The sequence below is a fragment of the Cervus canadensis genome, chromosome 13 (assembly GCF_019320065.1).
Source record: "Cervus canadensis isolate Bull #8, Minnesota chromosome 13, ASM1932006v1, whole genome shotgun sequence".
Lineage (NCBI taxonomy): Eukaryota > Metazoa > Chordata > Mammalia > Artiodactyla > Cervidae > Cervus > Cervus canadensis.
The window spans coordinates 46452420-46478591 of record NC_057398.1 but is presented as its reverse complement, the minus strand read 5'-3'; the positions used below and the strand labels follow the sequence as shown (position 1 = coordinate 46478591).

Below are 26172 nucleotides of genomic sequence, written 5' to 3'. Positions count from 1 at the left end.
TGTTAGTATTTGATATTGAATCTGTTATTTTATCTGTAAAATTATGCCCAACACTGTTCCTAAGCCGTTTTCTAGAAAGGTAAGGCATTTATTATAATCTAGAGATCTAGACTACATGCTAATTTCCTAGCGACCATCCCTATCTTAAGGCTTAATTAGCACCCAAATTTGCTTCTGGTAAATACCTAATTGAATACTGGGTTATTAACTATGTATTGCTATAATCCAGTTGAACTGGACACTGAGGCTTATTGATCTGACTGCCCCTCTGTAGTTGTTTAGTCACTAAGTTGTGTCTGACTCTTTTGCTGCCCCATGGACTGTAGCCTGCTAGGCTGCTCTGTCCATGGGATTTCCCAGTCAAGAATACTTGAGTGGGTTTCTATTTCCTTCTCCAGGGGATCTTGCCCACCCAGGGATCAAACTCAGGTCTCCTGAATTAGCAGATGGATTCATTACCACTGAGTCACCTGGGAAGCCCATCCCACTGTACTTAACCTCAACTATTTGGTTGATTATCTTAGGAGAATTGGAGTCAACAAGTTTTATCAAGTGATTCCTTGTTGGAGAGATACAAAAGTACTGCCGCAGTAGTCCAAAGTAGTGCTGCTCTAAAAGGCCACTTTCTGACTCCAACCTCTTCCATCTTTCACAGCCTCTCAGCTGCCCCTTGACCTCCATTCCCCTTATTCCCCTCTGCTTCTCTGCTGCATAAAAGTTCCTTTCTAGCCGCTCTTCCTCTCCCACTCAGCCCAATCTCATGGTTGATTATCTGACCCGCTGTCTCCCACCAGCACCCTGGATACACTCAGTTATTCTTCCCCTTGCATCTAACGTCTAACCTAAACCTTGGATGCTACCTATGCCTTCTTCAGCTGTGTATGTGATACTTGGGAAGTTCAGCGTGTGTGAGGATTGGACCCACTCATGGTATCTTACCTCAGTTGTACCTTTGCTGTTGTCCAGTAATCTTTTTACAGGCCCTTAGCCAGCTCCTTTTCATTTTACCCTCAGTGACCTTTGACATTCTCCTGAAGTCCCCTCCTCAACCCCTTCCTTCTCTGAGTTTACAGATGACCCTCCTTTCTCCTGCATGTAAGTAAACTGGGGCTATCAGACATGACCTCTCTCAACTTCTACATTCCTATCTCCAAACTAGTCATTTTTACTTCTTCCCTCCGAATCTCACGGGCTTCCCAGATGGCATAGCAGTGAAGACTGTGCCTGCCAATGCAGGAGACGCAAGACTCAGTTTCAATCCCTGGGTTGGAAAGATCCCCTGGAGGAGGAAATGGCAACTTGCTCTAGCATTCTTGCCTGGAAAATTCCATGGACAGAGGAAGCTGGTGGGCTACAGTATAGGGTCGCAAAGAGTTGGACATGACTGAGCAATTGAGCACACATGCACCCACAGTCTCAAAGAATGGATTACCCTTTGAACCTTGCCACCTGGGCCTTTGATCCTATTTCCCCAGCTTTCTTCATGGACGTTGCTCCTATAGCTTAGGTGCTTATTTTATTTTAATAAGGTATTTCAAATATACGGAGAATAATGTGAAAATTATTATTTATCATTTCCATCCAGGTTGTATTCTTTAATTATATACAAATGTGTCCATAAATCATGTATATTATTGATTTATGGGTTTGAAAATGTACATACATGATATTATACTGTAAGTATCTTTTGGTGACTTTTTTTTCCACTCGATATTAGGTTTTGAGATAAATCCACAGAAATTTCCAGTCTCTTGATCTGTTTTCTTCATCAGTGGGTCCCTCCTGATCTCTCTTCCTTCCCTACCCAACCTGGAATTCATGGCTGAACATTTGATTCCCTCTTACAAGCATCATAGCTCATTCATTTTAACTGCTATTTGGCATTCTGTTGTCTAACTACATAAGGTATTCATCCAAATGTTTGCCATATTTTACCACAATTCTTAAAAATCTGTATTTAAAGACATAAAAAACAAACATTTCAACCACTTGTCTTTTTTACTTTGTTTATGATATCATTTAGTGCAGATTTTTAAAAATTGCCATTGCATCAAAAAGAATAAAGTACCTAGGAATAAACCCACCTAAGGAGGCAAAAGACCTCTAAAAACTGTAAGATACTGGTGAAAGAAATCAAAGATGACACAAACCGATGGAGAGCAATATCATGTTCAATATTGGAATAATCAATGTTGTCAATGTGACTATACTACCTAAGGCAATCTGCAGATTCAATATAATATCTATCAAGTTACTGATAGCATTTTTTACAGAATCAGAACAAAAATTTTTACAATTTATATGGAAATACAAAAGCCCCTGAATAGCCAAAGCAATCTTGAGAAAGAACACAGCTGGAGGAATCAGACTCCCTGACTTCAGACTATACTACAAAGCTACAGTAATCAAGACAGTATGATACTGACACAAAAACAGAAATATAGATCAATGGAACAGGATAGAAACCCAGAAATAAACCAATTCACCCTATGGTTAATTAATCTATGACAAAGGCAAGAGTATACAAGAGAGAAGAGACCATCTCTTCAATAAGTAGTGCTGAGAAAACTAGACAGCTACATGTAAAATAATGAAATCAGAACATTCTCTAACACCCTACACAAAAATAAACCCAAGATATATTATAGACCTAAATATAAGACCAGATACTATAACACTGTTAAAGGAAAACATAAGGAGAATATTCTCTGACATAAATCACAGCAAAGATCTCTTTTTTTGGTTCACTTCCTAGAGTAATGGAAATAAAAATAAACAAATGGGGCCTAATTAAACTTAAAAGCTTTTGCACAGCAAAAGAAACCACAGACAAAATGAAAAGATAATCCACAGAAAGGAAGAAAATGAAATTTGCAAATGAAGTGACCAAAGAGGGATTAATCAAAATATACACAGTCCATGTAGCTCAATATTTAAAAAAAAAACAATTAAAAAATGGGTGGAAGATCTAAAGACATTTCTCCAAAGAAGACAGACATGCAAATGGACAAGAGGCACATGAAAAGATGCTCAACATTGCTAATTATTAGAGAAATACAAATTAAAACTACAATTAAGTATTTCCCTCACACAGTTCAGAATGGCAATCCTCAAAATATCTACAAACAATAAATTCTGGAGAGTGTGGAGAGAACGGAACCTTCCTACACCATTGGTGGGAATGTAAATTGGTACAGTCACTATGGAGAACAGTATGGAGAATCCCTAAAAATCTAAAAATAGAGCTACCATATGACCCTGCAATCCCACTCCTGAGCATATATCTGGAGAAAATCATGTTCTGAAAGGACACCTGCAACCCAGTATTCATTGCAGCACTGTTTGCAATAGCCAGAACATGGAAGCAACCTAAATGTCCTTCGATAGAGTAATAGATAAAAAAGATGCGGTACATATATGCAGTGAGATATTACTCAGCCATTAAAAAGAATGAAATAATGCCATTTGAAGCAACATGAATGGACCTAGAGATTGTCATACTGAGTGAAGTAAGTCAGACAGAGAAGAAGAAATATTGTATGACATCCCTTATATAGGAATCTAAAAGGAAATGATACAAATGAACTTACAAAACAAAGAGATTCACAGACTTAGAGAATGAACTTATGGCTGCTGGGTAAAAAGATGGGGGAAAGGGATAGTTAGGGAGTTTGAGATGGACATGTATACACTGTTATATTTTAAAATGGATAACCAACAAGGACATACTGTATAGCACATGGAACTCTGCTCAGTGTTATGTGACAGCCTGGATGGGAGGGGAATTTGGGGGAGAATGGATACATGTATATGTATGGCTGAGTCCCTTTGCTGAAAACTATCAGGTTTGTTATCAAACTATCATTGTTTGTTAATTAGCTATACCCCAATACAAAGTAAAAAGTTAAAAAAAAAAAGTCATGGAGAAAATAATAAACTAAGAAATTAAGGAAGAGCTACCAGTGAGGTAACAGGAAAAGTAGGAAAACATGACATCCTGGAATCCCAATAAGGAAGATATTTTAAGTAGGAGGAAATGATCAACCGTGTTAGTTCTTGTTAATGAGATTGAGTAAGATGAGACCTGAGAACTGACCATTGAGTTAGCAACATGGAGGCCGCTGGCCACACTGGCTGGCAATGTCAGTGGAGGGGTGGGAGTAAAAGCTGATTCCTGTTGATGTATGGCAAAGGTAAATACAATATTATGAAGCAATTTTCCTTTGGTTAAATAAGTTTTTTTGTGGGAAAAATAAAAGAATGGCTAGAAAGCCTTCCATGGTCTGGAGTCTACCTAGCTAGTTTCTCAGCCTTCTCCTGACACATCAGGACTCAGTTTGTGCTCCAGTAACATGATACCACTTGAACTATGAAATTTCTTCCTCTATCACTTCTGTTTCAAAGGCTTACTCAGTGGAATTCCCTGTTACCTTCCCCACTTCTCCTTTCCTCCCCTGCCTTCATTGAGCTAAATCTTATCCTTTAAGCCTCAGTGACTCAGCTCTAATGCTCTGGGAACACTTCCTAGGGCCCCTCTCCCTTCCGTAGCTGAACTGGATTCTTTTCTTTTCAGGACCAACAATCCATACTAATCCTTTCTATTGTTCCATTTAGCATATTAGTTCATATCTAATTCATCAGATTCTTGAGAGCAGAAATCCTGTCTTACCCATCTTTGAGTTCCCAGTGCCTAGCACAGTAATTGGTGTAAATTAGGTGTTTAATCACCGATTAAACATGAACTTTGGACATGAACCTTGGCAAACTCTGGGAGATGGTGAGGGCCAGGGAAACCTGGCATGTTTCCATGGGGCATGCTTCCATGGCATATGTCCATGGGATCACAAAGAATCAGACATGACTAAGTGGCTGAACAACAACAGGTGTTTAATAATGATTTGAGATGATTTGAGACTTGTTCCAAATAGGAAAAGGAGAACGTCGAGGCTATATATTGTCACCCTGCTTATTCAACTTATATGCAGAGTACATCATGAGAAACACTGGGCTGCATGAAGCACAAGCTGGAATCAAGATTGCTGGGAGAAATATCAATAACTTCAGATATACAGATGACACCACCCTCATGGCAGAAAGTGAAGAGGAACTAAAAAGCCTCTTGGTGAAAGTGAAAGAGGAGAGTGAAAATGTTGGCTTAAAGCTCAACATTCAAAAAACTAAGATCATGGCATCTGGTCCCATCACTTCATGGCAAATAGATGGGGAGACAGTGGAAACAGTATCAAACTTTATTTTTTGGGGCTCCAAAATCACTGCAGATAGTGATTGCAGCCATGAAATTAAAAGACGCTTACTCCTTGGAAGGAAAGTTATGATCAACCTAGACAGCATATTAAAAAGCAGAGACATTACTTTGCCAACAAAGATCAGTCTAGTCAAGGCTATGGTTTTTCCAGTAGTCATGTATGGATGTGAGAGTTGAACTATAAAGAAAGCTGAGTGCCAAAGAATTGATGCTTTTGAACTGTGGTATTGGAGAAGACTCTTGAGAGTCCCTTGGAGGGACTGGTTGCAAGGAGATCCAACCAGTCCATCCTAAAGGAGATCAGTCCTGAAGCTTTCTTTGGAAGGACTGATGTTGAAGCTGAAACCCCAATACTTTGGCCACCTGATGCAAAGAGTTGACTCATTGGAAAAGACCCTGATGCTGGGAAAGGTTGAGGCAGGAGGAGAAGGGGATGACAGAGGATGAGATGGTTGGATGGCCTCACCGACTCAATGGACATGAGTTTGGGTAAACTCCGGGAGTTGGTGATGGGCAGGGAAGCCTGGCGTGCTGCGGTCCATGGTGTCACAAAGAGTCAGACACGACTGAGCGACTGAACTGAACTGAGCTGAAGAGTGCATGTATCTGGGAGAGAACATTAAGGGGGATCATCTGCTGGATCATCGAAAAAGCAAGAGAGTTCCAGAAAAACATCTATTTCTGCTTTATTGACTATGCCAAAGCCTTTGACTGTGTGGATCACAATAAACTGTGGAAAATTCTGAAAGAGATGCGAATACCAGACCACCTGACCTGCCTCTTGACAAACCTATATGCAGCTCAGGAAGCAACAGTTAGAACTGGACATGGAACAACAGACTGGTTCCAAATAGGAAAAGGAGTATGTCAAGGCTGTATATTGTCACCCTGCTTATTTAACATATATGCAGAGTACATCATGAGAAACGCTGGGCTGGATGAAGCACAAGCTGGAATCAAGATTGGCGGGAGAACTATCAATAACGTCAAATATGCAGATGACACCACCCTTATGGCAGAAAGTGAAGAGGAACTAAAAAACCTCTTGATGAAAGTGAAAGGGGAGAGTGAAAAGGTTGGCTTAAAGCTCAACATTCACAAAACTAAGATCATGGCATCTGGTCCCATCACTTCATGGGAAATAGATGGGGAAAGAGTGGAAACAGTGTCAGACTTTATTTTTTTGGGCTCCAAAATCACTGCAGATGGTGATTGCAGCCATGAAATTAAAAGACGCTTACTCCTTGGAAGGAAAGTTATGACCAACCTAGATAGCATATTAAAAAGCAGAGACATTACTTTGCCAACAAAGGTCCATCTAGTCAAGGCTATGGTTTTTCCAGTGGTTCATTGTATGGATGTGAGAGTTGGACTGTGAAGAAAATCTGAGCCTGAAGAATTGATGCTTTGAACTGGGTGTTGGAGAAGACTCTTGAGAAGTACTTGGACTTGCCAAGAAAAATCCAACCCAGTCCATACCTAAGGAGATAAGTCCTGGGTTTTCATTGCGAAAAGACTGATGCTGAAGCTGAAACTCCAGTACTTTGGCCACCTCATGCGAAGAGTTGACTCATTGGAAAAGACCCTGATGCTGGGAGGGATTGGGGGCAGGAGGAGAAGGGGATGGCAGAGGATGAGATGGCTGGATGGCATCACCGAGTCCATGGACATGAGTTTGAGTAAACTCCAGGAGTTGGTGATGGACAGGGAGTCCTGGCATGCTGCGATTCATGAGGTGGCAAAGAGTTGGACACGACTGAGCGACTGAACTGAACTGAAATGAGTTCCTGATGGGGAGGGGTGCTGTAGGTTGAGGAGAGATTTAGAGAGGATAAAGCAAGGGTTAGTTCTGTCTGCATCCCTGAGAAGAGTTTTAACCCTCTTACCCACTTATGCCTCAGCTTCTAAATTGTAACCTCCCTCATGCATGGACCACAGGTCATCCAATTTTGTATAACTAGCACTGAAAACCCAGTGCTGCATACGTTGGGTGCTCAAAAATATTTATTATTAAATGCATGACTAATTAGGCTTCTTTTCATAATTTTGAAACTTTCAATAGTAAGTTAAAATTTTTAGTGAGAATATACTTACAGTTGAACCAAAGGGCGAAATTTTTCTCTGAAATCAACTCTCAGTGGGCAGCCGTATTTGTCCCAGTTATATTTTACTCTCTAGAAAAGGAAATAATGCTTTAGTTATTTTCTATATTTGGCTGATTGACAGAATTATAGTTTTCTTACCAATGGTTTAGACGGTCGATCCCTCAGATATGACCTGTAAAAAAATTTTTTTTTGTTACTTAGAATCTTTCCTCTTCTCAAGCTTAAAAAATTAAACCATTACTTCGCTTAGATAGAGGTATCACAAAAAAGTCAAACAGGTGACCATAATTACAAAATACTCTTAAAATATATGGAGGCTTCTAAATAACATTTCTAAATAACACATGGATCAAAGATGAACTCTCAAGAGAAGTTTCAAAAATACACTCATCTAAATGAAAATGAAAACACAACTTATCAAAATTTGGGAGGTGCAGCAAAATCAGTGCCTAGAGGTAAATTTATAGCAATAAGTGCATATATCAGAAAAGACTGCTACTAATAGGAATAAATACAAACTAATCATAAATTATCGATAGTACGTTAATATACAAGTCAATGCTTACATTAGAAAATATTGCTTACTGTTCAATGATGTAAAAAAAATCATGCTGAAGACATTCCCTTTTAGTAAATCTACAAGAAATAAAATACAATGAAGTTGTAATATCATCATTCCTTATTTATTAGCACAAATATTTACTTGTTTCACTCAGTGATTTTTAAACTTGAAAGTATCACAGAATCATCACTTATTGAATTAGAATCTCTGGGACTGGTGTGTGGGCCTAGCATTTCTATTTTCACAAACGTTTCTGAAGGTGCCAGAATTAGAAATATACTGATTTACCTCTTATGTTTGATACATGTGAAAAATTTGTGGAAAATCTATCAAAGTAAAGACAAATTTCTTTGGACTGTTTTATTATTCATAATTTTTAAAAACACAGTTCTAACTGCTACTAGAGCCTCAGCTGTGCAGGTAAGGACCTATTTTAATGATTCACATAATTTCTAGTTAGGGTTTATGCAGACATAAGGCTATCAAGGTCTATGAAATGATAAGAGTTTTTGGTAAGTTAATTTATTCATTTGATCATTTTTGCTGACTGCCTCCAGTGTAACTCAGAAGGAACCCTGGACACCATTGTGTTTATTTTATATAGAAAATGAAAGCCTGGGACCACCTCCCATCCTGAACTCAAATTTGATCCCAAGAGATGCCCTCTTTCATTAACACCTCTCCTGCCAGAAGGATCATGGGCCTCATAGCTCTCCTTTGTGGACTGTGAAAAGTTAGGCCCACCACAACCTGAGTTCAAGAAATTAAGGTCATTTTTAGAGGTCCAGAACAGTGGGTCATTAACTACGAGATCTGGAAAAGGACCTGAAATCTGTGTTTTCTGATGCTCTCCAGTTGATTCTGACGAGCAACCTAGTCTGACAATAGCTCACTAAACCTTCCCAGAAATAGATGGATTCAAGTTGCTTTGCATCTCACTGAAGAAGGAGATCTTCATGTAATGATACTGCATGCAGGGGTACTGGGAATTGATTTTTGCAACCTGTCGCTTAGAGTGGGCATCCCTGGTAGCTCAGATGGTAAAGTGTCTGCCTGCAACGTGGGAGACCTGGGTTTGATCCCTGGGTCAGAAAGATCCCCTGGAGAAGAAAATGGCAACCCACTCCAGTACCCTTGCCTGGAAAATCCAATGGATAGAGGAGCCTGGTAGGCTATAGTCCATGGGGTCGCAGAGAGTTGGACATGACTGTGATATTTAATATCACAGTGACTTTAATATATATATATATATATATATATATTGCCTAGAGCAGTTATTCTCAAATTTTAATGTCCCTACTAATCTTGGAAATTTTGTTACAATAGAGATTCTGACTCAGCAGATATGAAGCGAAACCTGAGGTTCTGCATTTCTAGTAAGTTCCCAGGTGATGTCAGTGCAGCTCCTTAGATTATACTCTGAGGAGAAGGATGTAGACCATCCCAGAAATGAGATGCTTTAGGCTTTATAATCAGTTAGCTTTTGTGTTTTCTGGAAAAGGGTTTATGGGAAATGCAAATTCCTTGCTAAAGGAGATGAGAATATTTAATTATCTATCTGGCAGCTAATTATGACAATTCAGTACTCAAAAGATTATTAGAATGACAGATGAATAGACTTTTGTTTTGGATGAGAACACATCACTTTATAAATAGATTTAGCTAAGTGTCAATGTCACTCCACCCTCACCATAACCACAGGAAAGGAACTGCAATACATTTCTGTCTCCGTTTTACATTCCAAACTCAGCTGCTTAATTTTTGTGTATGCTGACCTTTATTCTCTCCCATGTAGAAGAAAGAACTGTGGATGACACAAGTTCCAGTGTGCTTCGCTGTGAACCGCAGTAAAATCAATAAAAGTCACATCTTGGGATTCTCTGGAGGAAACACTGGCGGTTCTGTTAGGTTTGCTTTAAAAAACTTTCTCATGGAAAAATATTTGAATCTATTTATGAAGTGACTTGCTTTCATCCATGGAAAAAGGTGCAGAAAATAGGCTTCTCTCATGTGGTTATAAGCAGTTCTCTGATAGAAATGGAATTATAACTGGTTTGAGTAGGATGGACAACAGACATTAAGTGTTTCTTCCTCTCATTTCTCTGGAAATGAGTTGTACACTGAAGAGCTGAGAGAAGTAATGCAAAAGATGGAAGCTGGCTTATGAAAAGGGGAGACAGAGAAAAATGCTGATAATAGAGAAAGAGGTTAAATCTTTTTCCCTTTTAGTCTGATTAAAATGTAATGTTTGACTTGGCAAAAAGTTAAAACAAGTCTGGTTTGAACAAATTGTCAATTTATTATGGATTTCATACGGACATGTCAGTCATTAGGCTAATAACTAGTAATTACATTTAATTCAACATTTGTTTTAAAACATAAAGAGTAAGACAAGTCAAGTGCAAATATACTTGCCCTTTAACAGCAATGAATTTACTAGCATCACAGCCAACAGATATTTGGAACACCTAAAGTAAAGTAATTTAGGTGATGAGTTTAGTGGTTCTAAATCACATAGTCTAAAACATTACTACAGCTAAAAACAATTACATTTTAGATCTGAAATAACCCTTTAAATGTAGAGTTTGGCTATTCTGCTCTGTGTCATTTTCCTCATTTGATAGCTTTTTTTTCTTTCTTTGCTTTCTTTCACCCTTGGGGCTCACAAGCTCAAAGGTCAGGTCTCTGCTTTCTTACTTCTATATCAGAGAACCAATTTGATGTCATTTTTCACTAGCATCTCTACAATCATGACTATCAACTCTGTGGTTCCAGCTTGTACCTGACTCACCTGGAAGGTTTCTGTAATACATTTAACTATGAATTTGACTTCTTTTTAAAACTGGAGTCCTCGTTCTTCCTCAGCTAGGATAAGCAACTTCTATTTCTGATTGACTCCAGGACACCTTACTCACTCCTGTATACCCTGCCTATCTTCCCATCCTCCACCGCAGGCTTTCTAAGTGGGATCTAGACACTTGCCATCTATTATAAACATGCCCTATATATTGCATATTTTCACAAAGCAAATCTAAAAAAAAAAATCTTTAGGAATCAGGAGGGTAGGGTTAGAGAATGATGTCCAGTCAAGCTTGATGGATTTAGAGAGTTGCACCTGCTAAACCAAACCCTTTCTGGCTTCATTAGAAAGGCATGCTTCACAGCAGGAGTTTATGGATTTTATTCCTTGAACTACCTGATCTCACCCATAGGACCTGATTTGTTCTCTCAGCAACTCTACCCACAGTACTTGCTGTCTATCATCACTAAATCTTTTCCCATCAAATGTATTTAGAAACATGGGTCTGCCCTTTATCTTTACTAAATTACGCATATAAGGTACATGGTTGGCTGAGGTCCTCAAGTTTTTCATAGTTACAACACACTATTACTTGATGATCTTATTTGTAACATCTCTTCTTTTCTGGGTCTTAGTTCACTAAAGTCATCCCTAACCTCAGAATTAACAATCATGACTAAGATTAGAAATATGAGTTGACCTGGAGGTGGCTCTTCAACAAAAGCATGGGTGCAGAATGTGGGAAGCATGAATGAGCCTGTTGTGTAGGTACCCACTGCTAGAGGACTAACACATCTTCCCTGGGACTGGTCATCTAATAGAGAAATTCTGACGTACAGCCCAAATGAGAATGATGAGTGTATTGAGTTTCTTTATTAAGAAATATTTCTTTATCATTCTCTTAAGTACAGGACAGAACTCCTCCTCGCTTAGCTTAGATCAGACCCAGCATATTCCCCTCTAACTGGACAGAACAACTGAACTGAGACAGGAATTCTAAAGGCTTTCAACATAGAAATGTTGGAAGACAACGTATTAGTCAGTGTAGTCATCTCTCCCTGGGAAATTTCACTTTGGAAGGAACTATTATGTCCTTCTGGGACCTGGCTTACTGGGGTGGCCTCACTGCATTCTGGTTCTTGGTGTATGGTTAAAAAACTGAGACGTAGCCTTGTTGGAGCTGCCGGTTCTATTTGCTGCTCTGCTGCAGGCTATAAAGACTCAGTGACAAAGATGGCAGGCTTATGTTCAAATGGCTCACCCCATGAGCCATTTGGTTCAGCAGGTTTATCAAGGGCCTAACTTCATCCAACTAGAGAAGAAGTCTGTGGGCCCTCTGTCTATAATACTTATCTGGGAGACTGATGACTTGCTTACCAGTGGGGATGGGAGCATAAAAAGGGGTCCCTGTGGTTTAGAGCATACCTTGCAGTTGTGGACTAGTTTTTATTTTCTTGGCTAGCTAGTTAATCCAGTTAACTTTGAATTCTTCATGTGGGTATGCCCCCACTGGGCTCTGCCTGGTATGTATTTTCTTGCCACATGTTCCTATTGCCTAAAGGACTCTGGCATATTCCAGCATCTTCTACTATATGGCATATTCTCCATTCTATTTCAGTGGGTAGGTCAATACAAACTACCTGAAATGGGCACAGACGGTGGTTAGATTTGAATGGTCCATGTCTTGGGGTGTGCCAAGGAAGAAACCAGTAATATTAGGTAATTACTCTGTGACAGTACTATTCTGGGCATTTTACATAAATTATCTCATTTAATACTCTCAACGAAGTAGATAAATACTGTGAAATGGATATTACATTTCCCCCTTTATGAAAGAGGCAGCCAAGACTCAGAGTGCTTAGGAGCTTCTTGAAGTCAGTAGGTGGTAGAGCGTGCATTTGAACTCTGGTTAGACGGTAAAGCGTCTGCCTACAATGTGGGAGACCTGGGTTTGATCCCTGGGTCAGGAAGATCCTCTGGAGAAGGAAATGGCAACCTACTCCAGTACTCTTGCCTGGAAAATCCCATGGATGGAGGATCCTGGTATGCTATAGTCCATGGGGTCGCAAAGAGTTGGACACAACTGAGTGACTAAACTTTCACTTTCACTTACATTAACATTGGGCTTCCCCCGTGGCTCAGGCAGTAAAGAATCCACCTGTAATGCAGGAGACCCAGGTTCAATCTTTGGGTCGGGAGGATCCCCTGGAGAGAGGAATGGCTGCCTACTCCAGTATTCTTGCCTGGAGAATTCCATGGACAGAGGAGCCTGGTGGGCTACAGTCCATGGGGTTGCAAAGAGTCAGACATGACTTAGTGACTAACACTTTCACTCTAGATTAATATGTTTTGTAATGCCTGGGCTGGGCAGGAGAGGGGGCATATCTCTAAATTAGACAGGGAAAGAGATGGAGGAAATCATGGTGCTTCAGGGAGGCAAATTATATGGAATAAAGTGGAGCTAAAGATAGAGAGCAAGGAGATCCAACCAGTCCATCCTAAAGGAGATCAGTCCTGGGTGTTCATTGGAAGGACTGATGCTGAAGCTGAAACTCCAATACTTTGGCCACCTCATGCGAAGAGTTGACTCATCAGGGAAAAGACCCTGATGCTGGGAGGGGTTGGGGGCAGGAGGAGAAGGGGACAAGGATGAGATGGAAGAGGATGAGATGGCTGGATGGCATCACTGACTCGATGGGCATGAGTTTGAGTAAACTCCAGGAGTTGGTGATGGACAGGGAGGCCTGGCGTGCTGCGATTCATGGGGTCGCAAAGAGTCGGACACGACTGAGCGACTGAACTGAACTGAACTGAACTGAAAGATAGAGAAGGCAGACCGAGGCTGGGGCAGGAACTTGCTAGGTGGCAGGTTTTTGCTTCTTCAGCAGATTAAGCTGGGTAGGCAGCATGGTGGGTAAACAGGAGGAATGGTCAGTATGCATTTCCTGGGGAAGCAATGTGCTTCAGTCGTGCTCAAGGATGGATCACGTCTGCCTTAGTTCAAGGCTCCCTCTAAATTCTTGGAATCTTGCCCTGATAGGAACAGGCTCTTGGTTCCGAGGTCCTGAAGAGCAGGGCCTATGTCTCATTTAACTTTGAATTCTTCATGTGGGTATGCCCCATTGTGCTCTGCCTGGTATGCAGCAGGTGCTCAATATATGTTTATTGATTATTAGTTGGAATGAGAAAGAATAAAGAGAGGAGTCATCCCTCAATGGGGAACAAACACTCAAAGGAGGTGGTAGTGGGTGGTTATCTGAACACCCCGCTGAGATGTAACACTGCTGTGCTTTTGTGTATGCCTCTTCCTTGAATTCCCTTTGCATTTTCCCTCTCAACTTCTACTTACCCTTCAACAGTCATTTCATGCATCTTCTTTTCACTTTTCCCCTCCCAAACAAAATTCCTCACTCTTTCCTCTGGGCTATTTGGTAACTGCATATTTCACATTCTCTTATACTAGTTTATGTTTTCCCCTTTGGAAAGGACTCTTTCCATCTTGGTAATTCCCATCACTTAGCACACAGGCTGAAACACAGAAACATGGTAGGCATGCAATAAAATTTTTTAAGTGAAGAAATGGTCCATTTTTAAAAATAAATAAATGCAGCATTGATACGGACATGACTAGCAGTCTTCTCTGACAAACCATATCCAAATTTGGCTGTTCTCATTAATTTCAGTTTTTCTCTACACAGTTTTATTTATATAAATATGTAAATACATTTTAAAATTAATTTTACATCTTTACGCATGTTTATATTCTGATGTAAATTCATGGAAGGCAGTAAGTAATCTTCTCTTTCCAAAGTAAAATAATGCTGTCTCTACAGTGAAATATTACAGCATGTTGCTACATGTTAGGGGGAGTGGTATTGAATGGAGTTAATATGTATTATTTAGTTTACCACCTGTGTCTTATTGAAGAAGATTTTTTGATCTTCTACTCTGTTACTTACCTTTTGGGATATTGGACATGTTTTTGCAAGTTCACTGGGTCTCACGTGGACAAGCAGAAGACCTGTGTTCTCGTATCTAGGAGAAACAACACATACAAATGACTGTAAAATCACAAGGGAGGGAGCCATGAGCCTGCTTTGTGTAGAACATATGAAAGCCCCATTTTCAAGATGTGAATGAATCCCCCACTGAGGAATCCTAGAGGCCTAGTGGTGGTGGTGACCGCTTGCTGCTTCTGCTAAGGTGCACTGTGGTCATATCCTAAAGTCATTCTCATTTCATGGTATCCCATATTTTGGCCAGCATAAGTCAGCATAATGGGAAATAAAAATGAACTTCCATCAGCATTTCAGCCCTTGTATTTCATTAACACCCTTAGTCTCCTGAGGATGGGATTTTGCTGCTAACATTGTTGCCTGTTTCCTGATGGTATTTCACAGCCATAGCTTCCCTGGTGGCTCAGTGGTAAAGAATCTGCCTGCCAATGCAAGAGACTCAGGAGACGTGGGTTCGATCCCTGGGTATGAAGATCTATCTCCTGGAGATGGAAATGGCAACCCACTCCAGTATTCTTGGCTGGGAAATCCCATAGACAGAGGAGCCTGGTGGGCTACAGTCCATGGGGCTGTAAGAAGCAGACACGACTGAGTGACTAAACCACAATAACAACAAGTCATTGCATAGATTCCTTTTCTAGCCTCTACAGATTTCCCCCCATTGATAATGCCTTTGGAACAATAGATACTAAGTTAACGAAATTAGTTTTCTGAACCTCATTATGCTGCACAATATGATCTGACTGGAAGCAAAAGGGAGATCAGACATCATGCCTTTGTAGATTAGGAAATGCACATGGATCATTTCTGCTCAGGCAAAATAGGAGGTCTCAAAAATTACAAGAAAACTCAAGAAAAGTTTTGAAAGTATTATTTGTTTCCTGCCCCTGCTAAGGTTTTTACTTATTGAAAAAACTGGGAAAAAGCAAACACAAACTAACCACAAACAAATGTCCTTTTTTTTTCAGTATTCATTGTATTTTCCTATTTCTCACATATATAAAATATGCTAAATAAGTGAGGATACAAATAGCACATTTTTGTATTTTTTAAATCACTATACAATATATCATCTGAAGCTGAAGCTCCAATACTTTGGCCACATGATGTGAAGAGCTGACTAACTGGAAAAGACCCTGATGCTGGGAAAGACTGAAGGCAGGAAAAGAAGGGGATGACAGAGGATGAGATGGTTGGATGGCATCATCGAATCGATGAACTCATCACCGAATGAGTTTGAGCAGATTCTGGGAGTTGGTGATGGACAGGGAAGCCTGGCATGCTGCAGTTCATGGGGTTGCAAAGAGTCAGACATGACTGAGGGACTGAACTGAACTGATACAATATTTCATCAACTCTAAGAGACATTTTTATTTCTAACACCTTTGAAATCAGGAAGCATCTTATAATTATGCCAGTTATGACTTTCTCTCCAAATTTTATGGAATATTTGATTTGGTCTATTCAGTAATATAGTACAGATCTGTAAAAAGGACACTGAAGTAAATATTACATCTTCAATTTTCTACATAATTTTACTTATAGGTAGGTTTTTTCACACCAATTTCAAGGTTTTTGGTATTTTTTTTTTTTCTCAAGTCCTGGACTGACCTAAAGTATCCTGGACAATTTGATGTGTGTTGTGAAGCAACAGAATTCTGAGTAAATATCCACAAAAACAAAAATACCCAAAGTAACCTCCCTGGTGGCTTAGTAGTAAAGAATCTGCCAGCCAATGCCGGAGATGCAGGTTCCATCCCTAGGTTAGGAAGATCCCCTGGAGAAGGAAATGGCAACCCACTCCAGTATTCTTGCCTTGGGAATCCTGTGGATAGAGGAGCCTGGCGAGTACAATCCATGTGGTCGCAAAAGAGTCTGACATCACTTAGCGACTAAACAACAACAATCCTGGACAATTTGATGTGTTTTGTACAGCAACAGAATTCTGAATAAATATCCACAAAACCAAAAATACTCAAAGGAACTCAAGAGAAAAATTGATGAGTTAGAGGGAAAGGGGTGTTTTGAGCGTCTCTTGACTACTGTGTTTAAAGTGGCATTTCCTTCCTATACTTCCTGGTGATATTCTACTGCTTCTTTCTGCTTTATTTTCTTAATAGCACTTACAATTGTTCGGGGCCATCTTGTTTATTTATTTGATTACTTGCTGCTTGTCTTCTCCTACTGGAGATATATCTCATGACAGCAGTAACTCCGTATTTCTTGTTCACCATGTGTTTTGAACACCTAGAGTGCCTGGCGTGGAGCAGGCATGCAAACTCAGGTGGAGTAGCTGCAAGCTAAAGAAAAATGGACTTTTTCCTAGAACAATGCTACTTTTCCAGAAAATATATTCAATCAGGACATAGTGATAACCTAATGCCTTAAAATACAATACCATGTTGGTTGCCTTCCTCCATGAATTAAGTGTTTAATGGTGCTACCTTATTCCAAGATTCAGAAATTTATCTGACTCTAGTCATAATTAAAGACTTTTGGGGATTAGAGTTCTAGTTTTTGCTTAAGCATAGTATGTAAAGACTTTGGGATGGGAATGAATGATAAAAGGTGCTCAAAAATATTGAACTAAGAAATTGCCTGGTTTTTTTGTAACTTCAGTTGGATGAATAGCACCTTCAGATGGGTTATGTTTCCATTAAACTAAAGGAGTATTTTACATTTTTTCTATAGAATACTAATCTTGCATCTTTTGAGATATCTAAAAGAATTTTAAATCTGGATATTTAAAAGGATATGAGGCCATTTAAATAAAACAATATGTACAAATCAATAACCTGAATAGCATATTTAATATTGAATAGACTCTTTTAAAAGTCATACTTACTGCAACTTGAAATAATCATCTACTGCCTCATAATTTATATTCTGAGAAAATGTTATTGTCTGAAAAAGAAAATAAAAAAGTTTATGTAACGCAGGAAAATTGGGAATGGAGACAATGGATACTTTCAAGACAGATTTAAATCTTTCTCTAGGTAAGAAAAATAATATTTAGCATTTTTCTAATTTGTTGTCTATCTCAGAAACTCCAATTATGTAGATATTCAATTTTCCTTTTTATATTCCCTTATTTTACTTTTTATATTATCATAGCTCTTTTATTTACATTGTTTCTCTCTCCTCATTTAACTTTTGTTGTTGGAATGTTCTTTTATTTTTCATTTATATCAGCATAGCAAGCTTTTCACTTTCCTCTGGTTTATAATAACCTGTCTCTGGACCTTTTAAATTCTTCTTTGAGGTTTTTAAATGATTACAGATATCATATTGTCTATAGTTTTTGAGACTATGGAGAGTTATTTGCTTGATCTTTCCTCTGTTGTTTTTGAGTAAGTTTTTAAAATGTCCATTTGCCTTTTGCATATTTTCTTCCCTCTGAACCATGTTTCATCTCAGTTTTCAGTATCCTATGTGGTTACTATCATCTCAGGGTAAAGCCATTTATAGAACATATATGATGACAAAGGCAGAAAATTATAAATTTCACATTTTTGAAGTATGGAAGCTATAATTTCTACATAGTTCTTTGTCATATATATATATCTTCAGATCTAGTTAATCTGTTGTGATAACAGACTTTGTGCCTGTAAAACAATCTTAGTGAGGGACTTCTCTGGCGGTCCAGTGGCTAAGTCTTTGCACACCTAATGCAGGGGGCCTGGGTTTGATCCCTGCAACTAGTAGATCCCACATGCTGCAACTAAGACCTGGTGCAGCCAAATAAATAAATATTTAAAAAACCTTAGTGAAAAATCTTATCTCTTAAACAAAGTTTATTTACTTGTATGCTGGATACTAAGTTAAATGACATAAAATATGCAATCTTTTATGATAAAGTTGAGGCTATGAAAGTAATCACACTAAAAATAAATCTAGCTTCACTTCAATGAGATATCGCCTCACACCAGTCAAAATGGCTATCATCAAAAAATCCACAATAAATGCTGGAGAAGGTATAGAGAGAAGAGAACCCTCATTGTTGGTAGGAATGTAAATTGGTATAGCCACTATGGAGAACAGTGTGAAGGTTCCTTAAAAAATTAAAAATAGAGCTACCAGATGACCCTGCAATCCTACTCCTGGGCATATACCTGGAGAAAAACATGGTCTGAAAGAATACATGCATTCTAATGTTAATTGCAGCACTATTTACAATAGTCAAGACATTGAAGCAACTTAAATTTCCATCAACAGAGGAATAGATAAAGAAGATGTGGTACATATATGCAATGGAATATTACTCAGCCATTGAGAAGAATGAAGTAATGCCATTTGCAGCAACACGGATGGACCTAGAGATTGTCATGCTGAGTAAAGTAAATCTGACAGAGGAGGAAAAATATCATATGACATCCCTTATATGCAGAATCTAAAAAGAAATGATATAAATGAACTTATTTACAAAACAGAAAGAGACTCACAGACTTAGAGAATGAACTTATGGTTGCCAGAGGGGAAGAATGGGGAAAATGGATTATTAGGGAGTTTGGGATGTACATGTACACACTGCTATATATAAAATGAATAACTAACAGGGTCCTACTGTATATAGCGCAGGGAACTCTGCTCAGTGTTATGTGACAGCCTGGATGGGAGGGGAATTTGGGGGAGAATGGATGCATGTATATGTATGACTGAGCCCCTTTGCTGTCTACCTGAAACTATCACAACATTGTTAATTGAATGTACTCCAATAAAAAGTTAAAAAAAATACAGAGCAAAAAAAGAGAAAAAAAATCTAGTTTCATGTTCAAAGAAAGGAACTAATTGTCAAATTTGCACCTGTATTCTTCTGTATGCCACATTTTTCTTCATATATAATCATAAACATTATTTTACAAGAATTTTCTTGGATATAATTAGATTTTAAAAGTTTAATGTTATCTTTTGTGAAACGGAAGCAGTCTGTTGTTCCATGTCTGGTTCTAACTGTTGCTTCCTGACCTGCATACAGGTTTCTCAGGAGGCAGGTCAGGTGGTCTGGTGTGCCCATCTCTTTCAGAATTGTCCAGTTTATTGTGATCCACACAGTCAAAGGCTTTGGCATAGTCATTAAAGCAGAAATAGATGTTTTTCTGGAACTCTCTTGCTTTTTCGATAGCAGATAGAACTCCACAAAACAGTCACATGCTATTTTTTTTTTTAAAGGGAAGTGAAAAATACAATTGACAATAAAAGAGTTCAATAGGAATGTGCTTTTAAGTGGCAAAGAGGCCCTGGATGTTGAAAATAAAAATTGTCACTCAGAAGTTAATGAGTTATCATATCATTATTCATTAAAAACATACATATTTCTCAATATTTCAAAGCTAAACTTGAAGAGACATTTGTTTTTTTTTAAATGTTAATATTATAATTTTACATTTATTAAAATCAAAGAATTTTAAAATATTAACTTACCATGGTTTTACTGCAATATCCTGAGGCAATTTCATAGTGAATCTTATCTTTCATTTCTAATATTTTGGGGCCATATGATTCTACAATGATATATAGACCAATATTTTCTGGATAGACTATTTGAGCCCAAACTGACAGGTTTTGTCCCTTGTCCAAAAGGTAAGAAAAATGAATAATATCATTATGAAATGCCATGTAGGGGCACTTTTCTTTTGTCTTGAAAGTTATACTTTGTGCTTCCAGTTTTAAGGGATAATCCTCTGGATATATTTTGCCATTTTCAAAAACATATAGGAGATACATATTACCAGATGGTTTAAAGCAAACTAATGATTTTACTGTGCTATTTGTCCATAAATGTAGCTTTATTGCATCTTTGACTTTAAACTTGAAATAAAACATTACATTGTTTTCCATTTTTACCACAATATTTCCATAATAATCTGGAAAAAAAAGAGAAAAGTTTTTGTTACTCTAAGTTAACATAAATCCATGCTGACATGGACTGTAGCCCGCCAGGCTACTCTGTCCATGGGATTCTCCAGGCAAGAATGTTGGCATGGGTAGCCATTCCCTTCTCCAGGGGATCATCTCAACCCAGGGATCGAACCCGGGGTCTCCCACATTGCAGGTAGATTCTTTATCACCTGAGCCACCAGGGAAGCCCCTACTTAAGTGCACTATTAACCAAAATAATTTCTTTCATAATGATATTTATATACTTTGAGAAAATCAAGGTGTGCAGACACAAACCGATAACTTTACATAATGTTTGAGAGCTGCTCTCCCACTTCATAGCAGAGCATTTTGTTTTTCTGCATACCTTTCTTCTTTCATTCACTGTATGACTTTTATAATCACATGAACATACATGTGAACATTGAAAGAGCTTGAATTAGTGCATCAAATAAAAATGAGGATGAGTATGACAGGAATGGTATTATTAGGAAGTATTGTGATATGGACCGAATTATGTCCCCTCAAAATGCCTGTGTTGAAGCCCTAACTCTCATTGTGACTGTATTTGAATGTAGAGGCTCTAACGAGGTAATTAAGGTTAAATGAGGTCAGAAGGATGGGGCCCTAATCCAATATGACTGATGTCTTTATCAGGGGAGGAAGATATACCAGAGATCTCTTTCTCTCTCTGCCGGCACAAAGAAAAAAGGCTATGTGAGGACACAGTGAAAAGGTGGGCACTGTCTCTAAGCCGGTCAGAAACCAACCTTGATGACATCTTGATCTTGAACTTCTAGCTTCCAGAATTGTGAAAAAATAAATTTCTGTTGTTTAAGCCACCTGGTCTGTGATATTTTTTATAGCAGCCATAGTGTGTGCATGTTCAGTTGCTTAGTTGTGTCCACCTCTTTGTAACCCTATGGACTTTAGCTTGCCAGGCTCCTCTGTCCATGGAATTTTCCAGGCAAGAATACTGGAGTGGGTTGCTACTTCCTCCTTCAGGGGATCTTCCTGGCCCATGGAGTGAACCTGTGTCTCCAGTGTCTCCTGCATTCACAGGCAGATTCTTTTTACCACTGAGCCACCTTAGGAAGCCCAGCAGCAATAGTAGGCTAATGCAGTTGGGATGAAGAAAAGGTGGTGGTGAAGGAACTAGCACCTTTTCAGGTTCACTCTATAAATAATAATCGACTTTCTCCCCTTAATAGAGTATTATAACGAAGTTATAGACATTCATAAACAGTACATTTCTTAACCTCTTTGGTTCTATAACCATATCTATAAAATGAACAGGTGGTCTAGTTGGTTTCATAGCTTTCTTTTCAGATACGACACTCTGTGTACAGCTCCCAGGATTATACTGTCAAAAACAACACTTAGAAAGGACTAGCTGAAAGGAAAAAGGTGAATAAAAGAGTTAGGGAGATTCAGAGTGTTTTGTGCTTTTGCACCTTACATTTGGAATCTAAATAATTAAATGACATTTTCACAAATTGCCATAAATTATATTCTAATCAAACTCAAATCAGAAATGCTGTTTTTTAGGATCAGAATATTATAGTAACAGTGTCAACATACTCCCATTTTCCTATCACACTGCTCCTTAAAACACTATTAAGTGAATTTTGGATTAAACATGAAGTTAAGATGAAAATTAGAAGTTATTTTTTAAAATAATGAGAATAAGAACACTGTACATAAAAGTTTGCATAACTTTTATATAACACTCTATATAAAAGAATCATTAATGATAAAAGCAGAAATTAAGGAATTAAGTAAAAAAGGATGTAGAGTTGATAAATAAAACAGTTCTTTTCAAAGGAAAGGAAAACAAAACCAAAAAAAACCTCTAAAAATAATAAATATCTTGCAAACCAGCAAGTAGGGACATATTATAAATGAGCAAGAGAATAGAAATACAGATATGTAAGAAATTTAAACATTAAAATATGAAGTCTTTGCCAATAAATACAAACATCTAAAATTGACTGAAGAAGAGATGAAAGAATTTAATAGACCAATTAAAGAAAATAAAACTAATGAAGACATATAACATCCTGATTGGGAAGATATGGCAAATATGCATTCATCTATTCATTACATATTTATTGAATGCTCAACTATAGCTACACACCACTCTAGATAGTTGGGAGGACACATTAGTAAAAACTAAAAGATTTTTTTCCTTTGTAGCTTACTTTACTTTGGGGAAGGCAACCAATAAACATAAAATAAGTAAATTACATAGTGTGTTAGGGGCTTTCCTGGTGGCTTAGTGGTAAACAATCTGTCTGCCAATGCAAAGGATGTGAATTCAACCCCTGGGTAGGGAAGATCCCCTGGAGAAGGAAATGGCAACCCACTCCAGATTCTTGCTTGAGAAATCTCACAAACAGAGGAGACTGGGCGGGCTACAGTTCATACTGTCACAAAGAGTCGGACACACACACTTGGTGACTAAACACACACACTTAGTGTGTTAGGTGATTAAAGCTGCAGTAATCAAAACACTATAGATCTTGTGAAGACAGATGAGTGGGAGGGAATAGCCTAAAACTGAACTCACTTAACATGAGGAATAAATACACACTAAAATTGGCATTTCAGATCTGTGGGGCAAGCTTTGCTTAATAGAAGACTAATCTGAAGGCAATACCAGGTTTCAGAGGAAAAATAAGAAATAAAATTAGGTTTCTAACTTATACCAAATACAATAATATAGTGAATTAAAGATGGAAACATAAGAATTATAATGTTAAACTATTTTTTAAAATATTTAAAAATTTTATTTTAGGACTTATTTGGCTGCTTCGGGTCTTAGTTGCACATGGGGTTTCACTGAATCACACAGGGTCTTCTGCTGCAGTGCATGGACTCCCCAGTTGCAGTGCATGGAGTCTCTAGGTGTAGTGCATGGGTTCAGTTGCTCCACAGCATGTGGGAGCCAGTTTCCCAACCAGGGATCGAACCTGTGTCCCCGCATTGCAAGGTAGATTCTTAACCACTGGATCACCAGGGAACTCCCAAAGTTAAACTATTCACAGAAAATATATGACAATATTTCTAATAATTGGAAAGTCCTTTCATATTATGACATTACCAGAGACGTCACACATAAAAAAATACTTGGACTTAAGCCTGAATTAAATAGAAGAGTTATGTCAATATCCAAGTGAAGAATATTCTTGGCAGCAGATATCCAAGGAATAGCAAAGAGGCCAGTCTGGCTAGGTAACAGTGAACAAAGAGTCAAGTGATAGGAGACCACATCAGAGTCTAGGGCCAGATCTCATACTGTGTTTCAGGTTATGCTAAAGGTTTTAGATTTTATTCTGAGTGATATAAGAAGCCAAATGAGAGTTTTAAGCAGAGGAATATGATTTTGCATATATTTTCAAAGGCTCACTCTGGCTGCTAGGTGTACCCTAACCTGGTTGATGATGGGGACACACAGATAAAAGGTGAGAGACCACTTAAAAAACTCTTATACTTATGGGCTAGAGAGGATAGGGGCTTGGACTGGAGTGGGAATGGTGAAAAAAGGTTAGATTTTAGATATACTTTTTACACATAGCCAACAGGATTTGATAATGGCTTGCTATGGGATGTAAAAGGGGAGAATTCAAGGATGAGGTCAAGGTTTGTGGTTGGAAGAAAAGAAGAGCTATTTACTTGGTAGGGGACGACAAGGGAAGAAGCAGGCTGCAGTGTGGGTGAGGGACTCAAGGATTCAGTTTTGGATATGTTAGTCTGAGGTGCACTCTAGTCATCTGAGTGAAAGGATCAAGAGGTAGTAAGAAATAGCAGTTTGGAGTTCAGGCTAGGGATCTTGGCTGGAGGGCAAAGAATGAATGTAATGTAAAGAATTACATTAGAATGAATTACATACAAAGAATGAATGTAAAGAGAGTTCAACTACTTCTCCATTTAGGAATTAAGAAGATGAGAATGGAAAAGAGGTTGAGGCTGGTGAAACAGGAGGAAGATCAAAAATACCCCCCAAAGTCTTTGGGAAAACGTGTTTCAGGAAAAAGGCCATGTTGAATTGTTTCAAGTGCTGCTGCTGCCAGATCACAAAAGATGACTGGAAATTGGCCACTGGATTAACAAAGTGGGAGTCATTGAAACCCCTGACAAGGGCAGTTTTTGAGAAAATTTTATTAGAGTGGATTCAAGAAAGAATGAGAGGAAAGAGGAAAAAGTGAAAGTAGGCAATACTTCTTGGAGTTTTGCTGTAAAAGGAAGTAGCAAAATTGAATGGCTGTGAGTTGAAGGGTGATATGGGGTCAAGAAAGATCAATTACAAACAACAGTGATATTTAGTTTAAATGTCTCAGTTAATTTAACTCCTAACTAGATTCCTTGAGGATCAAACTTTCTATTTCTTTGTGTTTCATATGATGTCTAGTACACTACCTTAGGAATAATAACATGAAGAATAAATAATGTGTTTTTAAATGTAATTAACTAATTTATTTTTGGCTGTGCTGGGTCGTCATTGCTGTGCTGACTTATCTCTAGTTGTGGTGTGTGGGCTTCTCATTGATGTGGATCCTCTTGTTGTGGAGCACGGGTTCTAAGGCATGTGGGCTTCAGTAATTACGGCTCCCGGGCTCTAGAGCAGAGGTACACTAGTTGTGCATACAGGCTTCATTGCTCCGAGGCAAGTGGGATCCTTCTTGATTAGGGACAGAACCCGTGTCTCCTGCATTGGCCGGTGGATTCTTTACCACTGAGCCGCCAGAGAAGCCCAAGAATAACTACTATTAGTTAAAGGCTTACCACTTGCCAAGTATTATCTAAGCATTTTATATACAACCCCTTATCTAGTCAATGTGACAGTCCTATTAATATATTTTAGATTAGAAAACTGAGGTTTGGAAACATTAAATGACATTTTTATGGACTTGAAAACAGATTGGTTTAGCTCTACAACATCTGTTATAGAATTCAGTTTAATTGAATTGTGTCCCCTCAAAAAAGTTATGTTGAACTTCTAACTCCAGATGCTGCTTCAGAACATGACTATATTTGGAAACAGAGTCATTACAGATGTAATTAGTTAAGATGAGATCATTCTGGGCTACGGTTGGCCCTGGTGTCCTTATAACAAGATGGTGTATGAAGACAGGAAGAATGCTATGTGATGCCACAGGCAGTGACCGGAATGATGAAGCTGCAAGGAAGGAATGGCAAGGTTTGCCAACAAGTCATAGAAGCTAGGAAAGATTCCTTCAGATTTCAGAGGGAGTATGGCCCTGCCAACACTTTAAATGTGGAATTCTAGCCTCTAGAACTGAGACAATAAATTTCTGTGGCTTTAAGTTTGTACCAGTTTGTGGTACTTTGTTATGTGAGTCCTAAGCCCTAGGAAGTGAATACAACCACACATCACCTCCTACACTGAAAACACATATGCAAGTTGCATGTGTATCTGCTGATTGATCAAAATGTACCTCTGAATAAAGAACTTGAGTTTGCCATTTTGCTTTATGAGATTCTGGGAAAAAAAGTGAAAGTGTTAGTCTATCAGTTGCGTCCGA

The 26172-nt window shown here is 38.5% G+C and overlaps 1 protein-coding gene across 1 annotated transcript in view; it reads right to left on the bottom strand.

Annotated features, from left to right (window-relative positions):
• Positions 1 to 26172, bottom strand: part of CATSPERE (catsper channel auxiliary subunit epsilon) — a 144756-nt gene that overhangs the window by 25635 nt on the left and 92949 nt on the right. Inside the window, exons 11-17 of the mRNA XM_043486222.1 lie at positions 20171 to 20613; positions 17595 to 17653; positions 14693 to 14768; positions 10349 to 10401; positions 7957 to 8007; positions 7510 to 7543; positions 7361 to 7440 (exon numbers count right to left, since the gene is read on the bottom strand). Of these exons, the coding sequence (XP_043342157.1) occupies positions 7361 to 7440; positions 7510 to 7543; positions 7957 to 8007; positions 10349 to 10401; positions 14693 to 14768; positions 17595 to 17653; positions 20171 to 20613 (796 nt within the window). The remainder of the gene's footprint in view (positions 1 to 7360; positions 7441 to 7509; positions 7544 to 7956; positions 8008 to 10348; positions 10402 to 14692; positions 14769 to 17594; positions 17654 to 20170; positions 20614 to 26172) is intronic.